Source organism: Oryx dammah, unplaced genomic scaffold, assembly GCF_014754425.2.
Source record: "Oryx dammah isolate SB20612 unplaced genomic scaffold, SCBI_Odam_1.1 HiC_scaffold_25, whole genome shotgun sequence".
Lineage (NCBI taxonomy): Eukaryota > Metazoa > Chordata > Mammalia > Artiodactyla > Bovidae > Oryx > Oryx dammah.
In genome coordinates, this window is record NW_024070209.1 from 66,357,789 (window position 1) to 66,373,379 (window position 15,591).

At 45.9% G+C, this 15,591-nt stretch overlaps 1 protein-coding gene across 3 annotated transcripts in view; it reads left to right on the plus strand.

Annotated features, from left to right (window-relative positions):
* ARHGAP25 (Rho GTPase activating protein 25) overlaps positions 1-15,591 on the plus strand; it is a 94,263-nt gene that overhangs the window by 63,981 nt on the left and 14,691 nt on the right. For 2 of the 3 annotated variants that reach the window (XM_040224071.1, XM_040224073.1), the window contains one exon: positions 10,973-11,180. In XM_040224071.1, coding sequence (XP_040080005.1) covers positions 10,973-11,180 — 208 coding nt within the window. Of the gene's footprint in view, positions 1-3,350; positions 3,795-10,972; positions 11,181-15,591 lie in introns of those variants that run through there. The other variant, XM_040224074.1, reaches the window with a different exon arrangement.

Below are 15,591 nucleotides of genomic sequence, written 5' to 3' on the forward strand. Positions count from 1 at the left end.
CTGTTAACTCTATCATATCAAGATCCTGCTCTACTCATCACAGTCCAATAGCTTCCTTTCTCTGTCAGAGGAAAAGTCAGAAGCATTAGGATGAATCCGTACACAATCTGCCCCCATCCCTGTGACCTCTCCGATCTTGTTTTCTAGAACCCTCTCCAATGCTCATTTCACTCCAGCTTCACCAGCCCCCTTGCTCTTCCGCAAACACCCTGGACACAGTCCTATCTCAGGGCCCTGGGACTTACTGCTTTCTCTGTCCATAATCCTCCTTTCTCAGACAGCTGTGTGACTTGGTCCCTTGCTTTGCTCAGGTCCCTGCTCAAATAGCACTTCAGCAAGCCCTGCCCCAATCATCCCATTTAATATCAAGCCCTTTTCCCATCAAGTCATTCTCATGACAGTTCTGCAGAGCTGAGGCTTCTTCCTGCCCCAGTTCCTTTTCTAACTCCCGTGATGGGAGAGATAGTCCACGTGATTCCCATGCAAACCTAACTTCTTCCCCATGGTGCTTCCTGCCTCGGAACTGATTCTGAATACGCCTATAACCGTGTCTGATTCCGGGACCAACTTGGGTGGATATGTGTTGTGGGGAGGGGGAGGGTTCCCCCACAAGTTCAAGCAATTCTTCTACAGGAGCTAGGTGCTGTACAATTGAACTCAATTTTGACACTGTCTACAGTGGTAAAGAGTCCACCTGGCAGTGAAGGAGATGCAGGAGACGTGGGCTCAGTCCCTGGGTCGGGAAGGTCCCCTGGAGGAGGGCATGGCAACCCACTCCAGTGTTCCTGCCTGGAGAACCCCATGGACAGAGGAGCCTGGTGGGCTACAGTCCTTGGGGTGCAGAGTCAGCTAAGACTGAGTGACAGCACACACGCATGCACCAAGAGATAGCTTCAGATTTCACAGATTAAGAGCTCAGTCCTGCAAGACTGCCCCCAAGCACACACTCGCTTCATATGCGACAAGTCCACATTGTACCATGTGCGTCTGACCAAACAGCTAGAGATTAGAAATTCCAACAACCCCTCCTTGGGTTCTAATAATTTTCTGCAGTGGCTCAGACAACAGAGGAAACCAGTTTACTAGATTACTTGTTTATTATAAAAGGACAAAACTCAGGAACAGACAAGTAGAAGATATGGGTAGGAAAGGTATGGGTAAGCCCTCTCCCCCGCACCACTCTATCAGTTCCTCCTTGCGTTCAGCAACCTGACATCTTTCTGAACCCATTTTGTTTGCTTTTTTCTGGAGGCTTCATTACATAGGCAGGATTGATTAAATCAGTGGTCACTGATGATTGAATTCAGTCGCCAGCCCCTCCCCTTCTAGGGAGGCTGAGAAGGCTGAGACTGAAAGTTCCAAACCAATAATCACATGGTTGGTTCCCCTAGCAACCAGCCCCTATCCTTAGCTAGGATCCAAAAATTACCTCTTTAACATAACAAAAGACACTTGATCACTCTCATCTCAGGAAATTCCAAGAGTTTTAGGAACTCTGTGCCAGGAAATGGGTGGAAGAGCAAATATATATTTCTTATAAATCATAATATTGCACCTTGGAGAGCAACATTTTGGCGCACCTTGGTATTCCAGCTTTTTCCTTCCTAGACAACCAGTTTATCTCTCTCCTCCTCCCCCCTCCTTTTTTTTAACTATGCTTTTCCTAAGGGTCTGCCTGGAAAAGTTAGATTAATTTTTCCTGGAAGTTCTGGATGCAATTCTAGAGTTTTCTAGAATTAAGGAGAACAGAAAGGGAAGTGATCACACCTTAACTTTAAATGACTCTTCCGCAGGCTCCCAGCTGCCCATTTTCTTCAAACCATCTCCTCCCTTTAGTAAGATGGCTCTGCCTTCCCTGGATTCGGCCCATCCCCAGGAAGCTGTTAGCCACTTTGCAAATTGTTCCTCGGTGGGGACCTGCTTTGCCCTCTCCCTCTGGAGGCTGGCCTCTGAGGTTTTCCTGAGCCATTGCTGGCCACAGAAGCGCTGCTCTAGGTTCTGTGTAGTTTTGCTCCACCCAACCAGGATATAAGACCCTGGGGGCTGGTCCCACGGTTTAAGAGTCTTTGTGTGTTTGCTAGCACTAGGCATGGAGCATATAAATATGCAATTGCTCTATTCCTTGGGTTCTTTTTCTCCCTCTTTTCTTGCTGTGTCTGCAGCCTTCAGAGCAAAATTTCACAACCCTCAGCCCAGTGTGAGGGAGTGTGGTTTCTGTAATTCACTGTTACCCCGTGTGCCCTGCTTCTTTTTCGCTAGCCAAATGGGACATTACAAGGGATGGTCTCTGTTTCTTTCATTAATTCTTTCCCCTCCTTTCCCCTGAGGCCTCAGCACTTGACAGACACTCAACAAATATTTATTTACTCAACAAATATTTCTTGAGCACGTGCCATGCGCCAAGCACTGTGCCAGCACTGGGTACAACAGTGAGAGAGAGAAAGGAGAGAAAAAAAGACAAAGTCTCTACTTTCATAGTCTAGTAAAAGACATAGAAAAGAAGTTAAAACTCCAAGGAAACCCATAAAATTTCAATTGCCTAAAGTACCAGGAAGAATAAAACTCATGATGCCATAATGGGGGGGAAATGTCTTTATTAAGAATTTCAGGAAACTAATGATGATTCAGCTTCTATCTGAAAGGCCAGGAAAGGCCAACTAGGCAAAGAAGGGGGAAGAGGCACAGTGTCTCAGAGGAACAGCAGATACAAAGGTCCTGTGGCAGAAAGGAGAATGGGCTCTGGAGTGAGAGGAAGATGTGAACAGTGGAGATAGCCTGGTTAAAGCTGGGTCTTTATGCTAAGGTCGTTTGGATGAGGGTAAGGAAGGTGGAGATGGGGAGAAGTAAGCAGATTTGCATAATGTTTCCGTGGTAACATTGCCCAGACATGGGAGTGAATTTGATACTTAAAGAGAATGTGGTATCAAAGATGAGCCCTCCATTTCTATGAGTGCATGGAGGGATGAACTTGGTTGGCAGCATCACACTGTCCAGGATCCTACCTGGCAGTCCTTCCCTGCCCTTTCCTGTCTTCCCCCTGACGCCAAGAGTCCATTTCAAGTCTCCTGGGCACGCCTAGCTGGCTTGCTGCACTCTTTGCTGAGTCTTCTCAGTGGGCGGCGGCGGGGGGTGGGGAACCTTGTCATTTTACCCAGCAACCCACCTCCAAGATCCTTTTCTCTGAAGGCTCAACTGAGCCACGTGCAACTCATTCCAGGGAAGTGTGGGCTGGCTTCATCAGCGCTAAGTGAAATCCTGTGTTCCTGCCAGAGGCTTTGATATATGGAGCGATGCTGGGAAGGGCTGTGTGTGGGCTTTCTTTTTTTTTTTTTTTTTAACGCACCTCCCTGGTACTCCTTGAATGGCAGTTGACAATTAGCTGCTAAGTAAAAGGGGGCACTTATTTTTATTGCGGGGGCCTTGACAGCTTTATATTCACTCTTTAAAAGCCAAGAGTCATGTGTGTTAAGGTGAGTGGGGAGGAGAAGATGTGTGGGAAGGAGGAAGGGAGGGCCGGGGCAGGTGCCGACAGATCCCATGGTTTCAGTGCTGGAGTCAGAACCTGAGCAGTGTTTACAAGCATGTGTTGATCTGGAAACAAGAGAGAATGGTTCCTGCAGCTTGTGGAGGAGGAAAGGTCTGAGGCTGGCCCTGCAGAAAGTACGATTCCTGGGCCCCCATCATGCCTCGTATCCCCAGGATGCCGCGGTGGGAGCTGGGCTGTGGCTTTCCTGCCCTGGCACTGCTCTTTTGCTGGAATTTCAGGAAGAAAACCCCCAAGCTCCAAAAGAAAGGTATTTCTTTCCAATTTTGTGATTTGCTTCTTCCACAAAAAGACGCTTTGCCTAGTGTTCCCCTTCCCTCCTGTCTGAGAGGGGTATGCTCCTAGGACTGAGCCTCTGGGGACAGGAGTGGGAGAGCAGGGAGAGAGAGGCAGAGAGGGGGCTCTCCGTGACCTGGGCTGGACCGAGGCCGGGTGGGAGGGCTCTTGTCCTGGATCCAGGAGTGTTTGAGCAATGATGAAGGAGGAATGAGATTAAAAAGGAGGTAACAGCTAATCCTACTTGTGGTTAACAGAATCAATACAGTGTTCAGGGGTTTTCCAGCAAATCTGGGGTGGAAGCTAGGGAAGTAAGGAGTGAAGGATGGCTTGTGAGAGGAGACCAGACAGTTTACCCCTTTCTCTGTCTCCTTGAGCTTTTTGGATGTCTGAAATTTTACCTGGACAATTTTATTCCACTGACTTTACACAAGAAAGATTAAAGTATACTGGTTTTAGAATCCCAGGGTAAACATTAATATGAACTTGGACAGATTTGTAACCCAAGTCTCAGTTTTCTCATCTGTAAAATGGGACAATAATAGCTACTTTATTATTTTTAAGAAGACTAAATGAAAGAGCACATGAAAATTTTAAGGTAGTTTGTCGTAAAATTAGCTTAATTAATTAAATATATTAATAATGATATGGCATATTATAATTACTTGAGATTTGTACCTGTTTAGATGGAAATGCGTTCGTTAATGGTAACGGGTCCAAAGTAATGGGCAATTCTGAGTGGACGAGTGGTTGGAGAGGGTAGAAAGGGCAGTTCCCTGAAGGGCTGAGTGCAAGCTAGGAGGGCAGAGAAAAGGGAGCTGGGTTTCTCCTCTTAGTATCCATAGGGTAGGAAATGGTCTTTGAGTACTTTCTAACCCACTGTCTGTTGTCTTCCCCTTTCACTGATCCTTCGCTAGTTTCCCTAGATTTCTCAGTTCATCTATTCCCTTATAGCTAGGCTATTTCTTGTCTACTCAGGATCAAAGAATTCAGGATCTTTGAATTCTTTGTCCACCCAGGATCAAAGAATTCAGGATACTCTAGCAATCAGGATCCAGAATTCAGAGGTAGGTAGAACTCAGAATTGGGTCTTTGAAGTTCCAGGGATATTTTGGACTCTAAACTCATGACATGTGATGTGAGATGAAGAGTGACAAACCCTGATGTAGACAAACTGAAGAAACAAAGTTGCCCTTTCTCTCATGTTAGAAGGGATCTGTGGGGTCCTGGTGTCTCCAGAGCAGGCAGTGGTCATCTCTTGTTGGTAAGACTGGCTTGCACTGATTTCTAGGCTGGAGCTGGAAGGTTTGGAGTCTTCATCATATGGGTGACATTTAAAGTCGTGCGATTATAAAGTACATGTAAAGGCGGAAGGAAAAGCTTGAGACATTAACCTTTAGTGGACAGGGAGAAAGGAGGAATCATCCAAGGGGGCTGAGAATGAGGCTGGTGAAATAAATGGAGAACCGAAAGCCATGTGAGAAATTGTCTCAAGAAGGAAGGGGTGATTTGCTGTGTCACGTGTTGCTGACGCAGCAGTTCAGAAAAAGACTGAGAATTTGATCACCGGGCTTTAAAAATGCAGAGGCCATTGATTTTCTTTCCAATCAATCCTAAAGGAAATCAACCTTGAAGATTCATTGGAAGGACTGATGCTAGAGCTCCAATACTTTGGCCACTGATGGGAAGAGCCCGACTCACTGGAAAAGACCCTGATGCTGAGAAAGATTAAAAGCAAAAGGAGTAAGTGGCAGCAGAGGATAAGATGGTTAGATAGCATCACTGACTCAATGGACGTGAATCTGAGCAAACTCTGGCATGCTGCCAGTCCATGGGGTCACGAAGAGTCAGACATAGTGACTGAACAACAATAACAAATTGATTTCCTTGACAAGTGCAAGTTTGGAGAAGTGCTGACCAGAGTGCATTTGGAGAGAAGGGACGGGGAAGAGGAGGAATGGGAGACGGCAGGTAACAGCTCTTTGAGGACTAGTCTGTCACGTGCCAGGCTCTGTGCCAGGAGATAAAAATAGATGGTGAGCCAGACAGGCTGTCTGCCTCGGAGGAACCCACAGTCCAGTGGAAGAGAAATACTTAAATAAATCATAATAAGACGACATGAGAAGTGATGGAGGTATACACAGGGAGTGCCGTGAGCACAACATAGGGAATAACCAATTCCTTCTTAGTAGAAGGCATTTGAGTTCACGCTGCAGGAAAATCAGGTTTCCCGGTGGGGAGGAGGAAGGGCTTTCACGCCAGAGTTTTCAAGAGGAAGGCTGGTTTCCCTTCTATCATAATCTACAGTTACCAAAGAATCTGGGCTGCAGCAGATGCTCAGGCTATATTTGCCAAATGATTTTGTGAATTCCAGTGGAAGGAGTTTGCAAGAAAAAAAACTGCAGAAGCACCCATTACAACAATGTTTGTAGTACGAGTGAGGATTGAAAAGAGAGGCAGTTTAAAGTGAATTGAAAGTGTCCTGATCTGTTAAGAAGGAAGGAAGGGGTGTTGCACATCATTCTAATGTACAGTAATTAGTACCTTGTGTTAATGGTTTTGTATTCTCAATGCCTAGGAAAGTGCCTACTGCTTGAATGATTGACTGAATTGCTATTGCTTGTGAGAAAGTCTATAGGAGGAGCAGTGACTTGGGAGAGTTGGGAGTGGGATGAGAGTGAGATTGGAGAAGACAGTGGGAGAACTGCCATCAGACATTGGGCTTACAGGAATAAAGGAGAGAGAGAAAGAAATGAGAGAGGCAGAGATGATATCTATAGAAAGAGATTGGACCAGATATGCAAATTTGTGTCAATTTATGGGTGTTATCCAAAGCCATGGACTTGTATGAACTTTCCCAAAGATAACATCTAGAGTGAGGCGAAGTCTGAATTAGGATGCTAGGAAATGACACATTGAAGGAGCAGGTAGAAGATGGGCAAGTACAGGAACCTGCAGAGGAGCCTGCAGGGAGATGAGACTAAAGTGAGGGTGGATGGTTTCATTGCCACGTAGGGAGGAAGTCTTGAGGAAGGAAGGAGAATCAATACCATTGGTCTTCGGAGAAGAGCAGCAGATTGTGAAATGAATGAAGGTCAGTTCAGTTCAGCCGCTCAGTTGTGTCTAACTCTTTGTGACCAGAGTCACATCACCAACTCCTGGAGCCTACTCAAACTCATGTCCATTGAGTCAGTGATGCCGTCCAACCATCTCATCCTCTGTCATCCCCTTCTCCTCCTGCTTTCAATCTTTCCCAGTATCAGGGTCTTTTCTAATAAGTCAGCTCTTCTCATCAGGCGGCCAAAGGATTGAAGCTTCAGCTTCAGCATCAGTCCTTCCAATGAATATTCAAGACTGATTTCCTTTAGGATGGACTGGTTTGATCTCTGTGCAGTCCAAGGGACTCTCAAGAGTCTTCTCCAACACCATAGTTCAAAAGCATCAATTTTTCAGCACTCAACTTTCTTTATGGTCCAAGTCTCACATCCGTACATGACTACTGGAAAAACCATAGCTTTGACTATACGGATCTTTGTTGGCAAAGTAATGTCTCTTCTTTTTAATATGCTGTCTAGGTTTGTCAGACTTGGCTATTAGGAGGGCATGAGAAATCTTAGATAACAGATTGGGTGGGAAGATGCTGGTGAGGACACCAGATTGAAATAGATTGAGAGGTTACATGAATAACAAGGGGAACAATGGAGGCCATGAGGGTGGATGACTCTTTGCAGCAGCATACCTGTTTCTCTGTAAGCATATTGGTGAAGAAAAGAAAGGAAGTATTTATTGACTGTGGGAGAGCTGGGGTGGGAAATGATTCTTTAATAAACTGGTAAAGACTTAGATGCAGACGCTCTTTCAATTTAAGATATCAAAGAAGAATGAAGTCCTAGAAGAGACAGAAAAGGAGGGTACCCCACTTTAAGAAACATCATCTTAGACAAAAGCACAGGGTACTTTTCTTCCTCCAAGAGAGGACAGGCAGATGGACAGAGGAGGGAGGATAGGAAAGGCAGGGACTAGAGATCACAGTTTCTTTCATGATGTCCTCCGTTTGGGGAGAGAAGGACAAGAGGAGACAAGGTCACCTGCTAAGACAGAGGGGAGGGGATGGGTGGTGGGCTCAAGGGTGTGGTGAAGATTTGGACCCAAGGAGATGCTGGAGGGTAAAGGGATGTTGGGAAATGTGTGTCCTGGGGAGAATGACATTGAAAGTCGTGACTGTGGACCATGGGACGAAGAGACAATGAACATAGGAACAAGGCTGAGAGACTCAGACGAGGAGGAGAGCTGGTGGACAGGCTGTGCAGAGGTGTGTAGGAAGGAGCTTGATTTCAGATCGTCTGCCTCAAGACCTCAGAAACAGAGCTTACATTTGACAGCTCTGACATCTTTGTGTTTGGGGTGTCTTTCTCTACTGTGATCCAGTGGGCTCCTTGAGCCCAAATGTCAACTGCTCTGAAACACATCTGCTTTTCCATCTAAGGTGCCCTCCCTAGAACTCTCAAGGGGAACTTTTTAAATGCCCCATTGTCTGTGTGTTAAGTCAGATCAATTAATCATTTCCTTCCAATTTGGTGAAAATATCTATCTAGCTCCTTTCACGGACAATTAGAAACCTAACTCTATATATTTCCTGACACCCTCTAATTGTTTTTTATCATTTTGCATGGGTCCTTTCATTTTCGTAACTTGGTAGTAGGCTAATTGAAAGTGAGAGTCACCTCTTTCAGGCCCTTGTCTATAGAACCCATTCCACATGATCTACTGCTGATACATGCAGGGCCCTCAGTAGATGCCAGTGTGAGGCTGAAATCACTTACTGAGGGCGTCCCTATTAGGGTTTAAACTACAGCAATGCCCAAATTGCCTTTAATCTTGGAAAGCACTTGCTTAAAGATGACAAAGCTCTTTAAGTAATTCAGCAAAATTGTTTGACTGTCTCCTTGTCCCCATGCTAAACATAAGGGTGAAATCAGGTTGAGTTGGCTTGAGAGATTACATGAATGACAAGAAAAGAAATAGAAGCTCTGAGGGCAGGTGACTCTCCTGGCCTCCTCCTGGCATTAGGGAGCCTACAGTCTTGCAGAGGGCACAGCACAGATAAGTGATAGTAACTCGGTGAGAAAGGATTGGGATAGTATAGAAGGGATATGGGTACACTGAGTGAAGATGGAGTTCCTCAGGCTGGGCCAGGGAAGTCTTGGCAGGGGTGGTGGTATTTGAGTTGGACCAAGGAAGACGTGGGCTTCCCTTCTGGCTCAAATGGTGAAGAATCTCCCTGCAATGCAGGATACTGGGGTTCGACCCCTGGGCTGGGAAGATCCCCTCGAGAAGGAAATGGCAACCCACTCTAGTGTTCTTGCCTGGAGAATTACATGGACGGAGCAGCCTGGCAGGCTATAGTCCATGGGGTTGCAGAGTCAGACACGACTGAGTGACTAACACTTTCACTTCAAGGAAGACATAGAATCTTAGTAGACAGGGAAGAGAGAGATGAGCAGACTGGGGAGCTAGAAGAGACCATCCAAGGGTCTATAGTTTGGTGAGTACTGTGGGCTTTGAGATCATCAGGGTGAGGTGCTTTTGGGGGCATGGGAGGAAGGCCAGAAAGGTAGGTGGGGGCTGGCCCAGTTGCCGACCTAAGGGATGCTGGCCCTGGTTTTCAAATTTTACCCACAGAAATATTTAAGCAGACAGTCTCACTGGAATGCTGTAAGTAAAACAGAAAACAGCCCAGCAGGCCTGAGGTGATGAGGATCCCCTGGAGCTTTGAGGGGTAATTTGAAAAATGCTGCTGTGGCAATTGGGGAAGTAGATGACTATTAATAATGGAAGCATACTTGGGTAGATAAAGGTAAATAGCAGGAGGATTTTGAACAATTACAGGAAAGGAGACCACAGCAGAGGTAAGGAAGGGAGGTGTCCAGCTTGGCCTCGGGCAGTGGGGAGTAAAGAAGACCCCGATCACAGAGATATGGCTGCAGCTCTTACATGTGAGATCCACATTAATTAGAGACCAAATAAAGGAGACCCACCAGACAGAGAATCATGGGGAAAACCAAAGGGCTTTGGGCACAGTGTCCTAGGGATTGGAGTAGTCAGTGTAGCAGAGCCCTAATGATGCCAGAGAGAAAACCAGGCAGGACAGAAGTGAAACCATGACTGTCTTCTTACCTCTAGGACATGAAGGGCATGGGGCCCTGGTGAGGAAATGGGTAGCTAGCCAGTGTCCTGATTCATAAACTAACCTTGTTCCACTGCTGGGGTGGGGAAATTATAGAGCCAGATGCTGGCAGGGCTGGGTGGAGCTGGTCCACACATGCTTCGCTGGAGGCAGTGTAATTCGGAAAAATATTTCTGGAAAGCAATTTGCATACCATAGTCATTAAAATGTTCAAACGGCTTGACCTAATAATTCCACATGTGAGAACTGGCCCTAAGGAAATAGTTAAAAAGGAGGAAAAACCAATGTTCATCCAATCCAAATGTTAATTAATCAATTAATTAGAAATTATACGTTGAACTAGATACATTCCAGGAACTCTGCTAGGCTAGTGACCATGTTCACTGTGGCAGTGTTAACAACAGTAGAACATAGTAAACAACATAAATTATTTAAAATGCTGCAGTGGTTTAATACAGTATGAGACATCATATGAATGTTAGACTATTATGCTTTAATGCTAAATGACACAAGCAGAATTCAGAATGGCCTACTTGCTTCTCTTGCGTTTACTGCCTGGGTGTGAATTCTGACTTGTACTGTGTCCTGGCACCTGACCTTGGCAAGTTCATTAGCACCTCTAAGGCTCCATATCTTTAATAGTAACACAGGTATAACAATACCATCTCATGGAGTTGACTGTCAAGATTAAGTGAGGAAAGGTGTTCACACTTCGCACAATTCCTAGCACAAAACAAGCAGTCATTAAAAGTGAGTTGTTCTTTTAAATACTATAAATGTAGACAAACAGACAGACCAACAGCCTCAAATGGACAGCCCCCACTTTATAGCCCCAGGAAATACGATGTGTGGTCTGTCTTGTATATTTTGTTGAGTATCATTGCAGAAAATCCTATCACTTTGACTGCTCAGTTCTGCCAAGGGAAATCGGAGTGACGGGCAGGCCCTGCTTTCTCTCTTCCCAGCTGTGTTTGGCCAGCGCTTGGATGAGACCGTGGCTTACGAGCAGAAGTTCGGCCCCCACCTGGTGCCCATCCTGGTGGAGAAGTGTGCCGAGTTCATCCTGGAGCATGGTCTGAATGAAGAGGGCATCTTCCGACTGCCTGGGCAGGACAACCTGGTGAAGCAGCTGAGAGATGCTTTTGACGCGGGGGAGCGGCCCTCCTTTGACAGGTATGCTGAGCTCACCTCGTCGCCCCTGTGGCCTGCTTGGCCGAGAGGACCTTTGTCTACCGGTTGAGCTATGGGACTTGCATAGATGCTTCCCAAATCCCTGGCTTGCCACAGAAAAAGCCTTTTGTTCTGCTCATAACTCTAGATTTGGGAGCCTGGAGCATGGTTAGAGAAGCATGCTGACCGTTTTGTGCGAGAGGCCATGAGCTAGGACCAGGGCCTCGCAGGTCAGTCAGGGGGTGTGTAGGATATGGGGGGAGGGGAATGCAGACTAAGGGAGAAAGACGGGACCGAGCTCAAGGCGCACGATCTGAAGCAGATGAGGGATGGAGAATGGCGGAGCTGGCTGGGCAGACTTGGGGTGGTGGATTAGGTACCGTGTCAATATCCAAGGGTTCCGATGATCTTCCTTGGCTTTCTAGAAATGGCCAGGGCCAGGACTTCTTGCTTATTTGCGGGAACACAGTCCTGTGCAACTCTGAACTTAATTCTGAACGCTTTGGGAGGGAGAACAGACTGACATCATGGCAGCCTGGTGTTTTCCCAGTCTCGTCTATGGAGGTTGCCCAGCCCTGTTTGGGGCATTTCAGGTGCAGTGATGTTTCTTCCACCCTCCCCCACCCTCCCCCCTGCCCCCACAACCACTGCATCTACACAGGTGAAGTTTTCTTCTCTGCCCTGCTCAACTCGCACAACCCCCACCGACACTGGATACTTTTGACCTGTTGTGCAATATTTGCTCAGTTGCCTGCACGCACTTGTTCTGCTGGCAAGAAAGAGCCATTGTTCTTTCCAAATCAGCAGCCCATTAACCGAGGTTTAGTGAGTGGAGCCTGAACTCTCACCAGTCTCCAAAGATTGAAATTCCCCCAGGAGCTTGTTTACGATGGGGGACTAGGGCTGATCCTGGGACAACCATGAACAGCTAAGTGTGGTACTGTGTCGACCGTCTCACCCTCCCTCTCCCTCACCTCCCACTCTAGTCACCGATGATCCCCACTCTCCTTCAGAAGCATTGCTGAGACCCGTCTCTTTCTCTCCATTCTCAGCCAGTGTCTTGGTTTGGAGCATCATATGTCTGTCTCTGCTGTCCTTGACATCCAACAGGTTAATTTATCAAGGTGCTGTGTTTTAACAGGAAAGCAACAGGCGAAGATGTTACTGGAATGAGAGCAGGTTACGGGCATCAAATTTACAGAGCATTCTGGGAGGACCATAAATCACATTTCACCATCAGGCATCTGTTCAATCAAGTGCACTACCTTCACACTGACTTTTCTTCTTATGTTTTTAGCTAGCTTTGTGTGGATCAAAAGATGCAGTTGGGTTATTGCTAAAGCAATGAGAGTCAGCCAGGAGGACTAGAGGTGATTATGGGAGTTGCCAAACACCTGCCCGAGGCTTGAGCTCCTACATCTATAAAGTCAACCTGGGTGGTTGGAGTTGAGTCTTTGATTCCTGTGAAATATTTGGGGCTGGAGGAAGGAGAGTTACACACACCTTGTCTGATTGCTCCACCCTCTAGGACTGAGGAATAGAATTTACACATTCAAAGTAATAAGGGTCACCTGAGGCTCTTCAGAGCCAACTCTTGGGGCCACGTGACCTCTAGGGTACTTGTCTAGATCCTCTACATTGGGCTTGTGTGCAGTTCCACCATCAGATCCCCTGAATTACCTCACTAGAAAGAAGGAAAACAAAGGTGCTCTTATTTGGTAGGTTCTACTGCAGATGCATCTGGTTCTCATTAAACATATAAATAAGAATTTTAAAATGTCTTTGTTGAGTTACTTCTGGGCTGGATACTGCCCATATATGATTCACTTCCCAAACCTATATTTCTGTGAGAAAAGGACAAGTGTGCCACATTATAAGGTCAGTGTTACGATGCCAGGGTCGGCAGACCATCTGAGAGGCCTTGGCTAATCTCTGATGGGTCAGTCATTGAACTCAGAGGTCACTTGGCTCCTGACTTGTTTGTAGTCTTTGTATATATATATGTATGAGGACATTTCATTAGGTTGAAGAAAAAGCAAACTCGGGAAGAATCATGCAGGAAATTTAGACTATAACCATGATATCTGAGCCAGTTCCATAACCATGGGGCACAGACATTAAACCAAAAATTCAGAGACAAACCTGTAGAGTTCTATTGCGTTCAGTGCCCCCAAAATGAAAAATAGACGGTATTTTTTTCAGCTATTTTTAGTTTCACTTTTTCATCATTTTTCATTTCAGCAGGGGGCTTTTGACATGATCTGCTGGATTTAGGGGCCTTCCCTGGTGGCTCAGACAGTAAAGAATCCGCCTGCAATGCAGGAGACCTGGGTTCCATCCCTGGGTTTGGAAGATCCCCTGGGAGGAGGGCATGGCAACCCACTCCAGTATTCTTGCTTTCACCCCAAAATGGCACTTAATCTAAGATACAGTAAACAAGCCTGAGGATTTAGCCAAGCCAAGCAGAATTATCTTCCCCTGACAAAATGAACTGGAAAGCTTTCAGTGGATTGTAATATTCTATGATGATTTAGATGGCTAATTGTGTTTTTTGATGATAACTTTGAAGTATCAATCCTGTATCCGTGGTTACAGTCCCTTTCTCTTTTCTAATGTTGGCTATTTACTTCTCCTAATTGAGCTATCTATAAAGTTTGACTTTTTTGTTGTTGTGTTTATCTTCAAAAATTTCTGGATCTTGATGTATTATCTATACTATTTTTCTCATTTCAAATTCTTTTTTTTCCGTATTTGTTCTGTGGGTGTGTTCTGAGTTTTGGGGGCTGTGCCACATGATGGACGATGCATTGGAGAATGGAGTCGTGGCAGCAGGAAGCCAAATAGGGGCTGGGGCAGAATTCTGGCAAAAGACGATGGCCTTCTGGAACAGCACGGGGAAAGGAGGGGCAGGACCTAGAGGCATTCCAGGGGCACTTGCAGAGTAAGATTAGAGGATGTGGGGAAGGGGAAGGGCTTCAGTCAAACCAGAGATGCCCATTGGGTGGACAGTGATTCAGGGGCCTTGGGACAAAGATTTCTGGACTTAGGAGAATGCTGCTCTGCAAAGTGTCAGATGCTATTTTCTGGGGAACTTCTCCTGCGTTTTGATGAGAGGGCTTTGCCAAAGTATTTTTAGGCAGTGACTCAGCAGGGAAGTCTTTTCCAGAATCCCCACCTTAAAGTGAATAGTCCCCACCCCCTGGTTTCCTGAGGGCAGCAATGGAGCAGAGGCAGGGCTCTGTGCTTGCTGGAGTTCTGCTTTGGAGTTAGAGTTCACGGGCCGCAAAGGCTGGAGTCTTTTCAGAAGGCAGTTCCAACCACCAGCCGTCAAAACAAACCAAAGAGAAAACATTTACATGAAACGTCAAGACCGAGAGCTCCACAGTCAAGCCGTGATGTTCTGGTTTCTGAGGCCTCAAATGCCTGCCTTCACCTCCTCATGCACAAATCCACCCCTCCTGGCCCTCCTCCAAGAGTGGCTCCCACCCAGCCCATCCACTTCTGTATCCCCATTGCTGATGTCCAGGAAGCACTCAGATCAGCTGAACCTTTTACCACATCACAGCTTTTCAAAATACTACTGGGGCTGTCTCTTACAAACACCAGTTTTTTTTTTCTTTCTTTTTTAATTGAAGCATAGTTGATTTACAGTGTTTCGAGTGTACAGCCAAGTGGTTCAGTTACACACACATATATGTCTATTCTTTTTCAGATTCTCTTCCATTATGGGTTATCACAAGATATGGACTGTAGTTCCCTGTGCTATGCAGTAGTCCTTATTGTTTACTTATTTTATATGTAGTAGCGACTTCACTTTCACTTTCATGCATTGGAGAAGGAAATGGCAACCCACTCCAGTGTTCTTGCCTGGAGAATCCCAGGGACAGGGGAGCCTGGTGGGCTGCCGTCTATGGGGTCGCACAGAGTCGGACACAACTGAAGTGACTTAGCAGCAGCAGCAGCAGCAGCAGCAGTGTGTATATGTTAATCCTAGACTCCCAATTTACCCCAACACTTCTTCTTCCTTTGGTAACCATGAGTTTGTTTTCTATGTCTATGAGTCTATTTCTGTTTTGTAAGTAAGTCCATTTGTACCATTGTTTTAGATTCCACATATAAGCGATATCGTATATTCGTCTTTCTCTATCTGACTTACTTTACTTAGTATAATCTCTAGATCCATCCATGTTGCTGCAAATCGCATTATAAGATTTTTTTTTTAAGGCAGAGTAACATTCCATTGTGCATATGTGTAGCACATCTTCTTTATCCATTCATCTGTCAATGGACATTTAGGCCGCTTCCATGTCTTGGCTATTATAAATAGTGCTGTTATGAACAGTGGGGTGCATGACCAGTTTTCCTTGATATGAATGAAATAAGCATATGTTTTTTCACTATTGAGCTTCAAGTT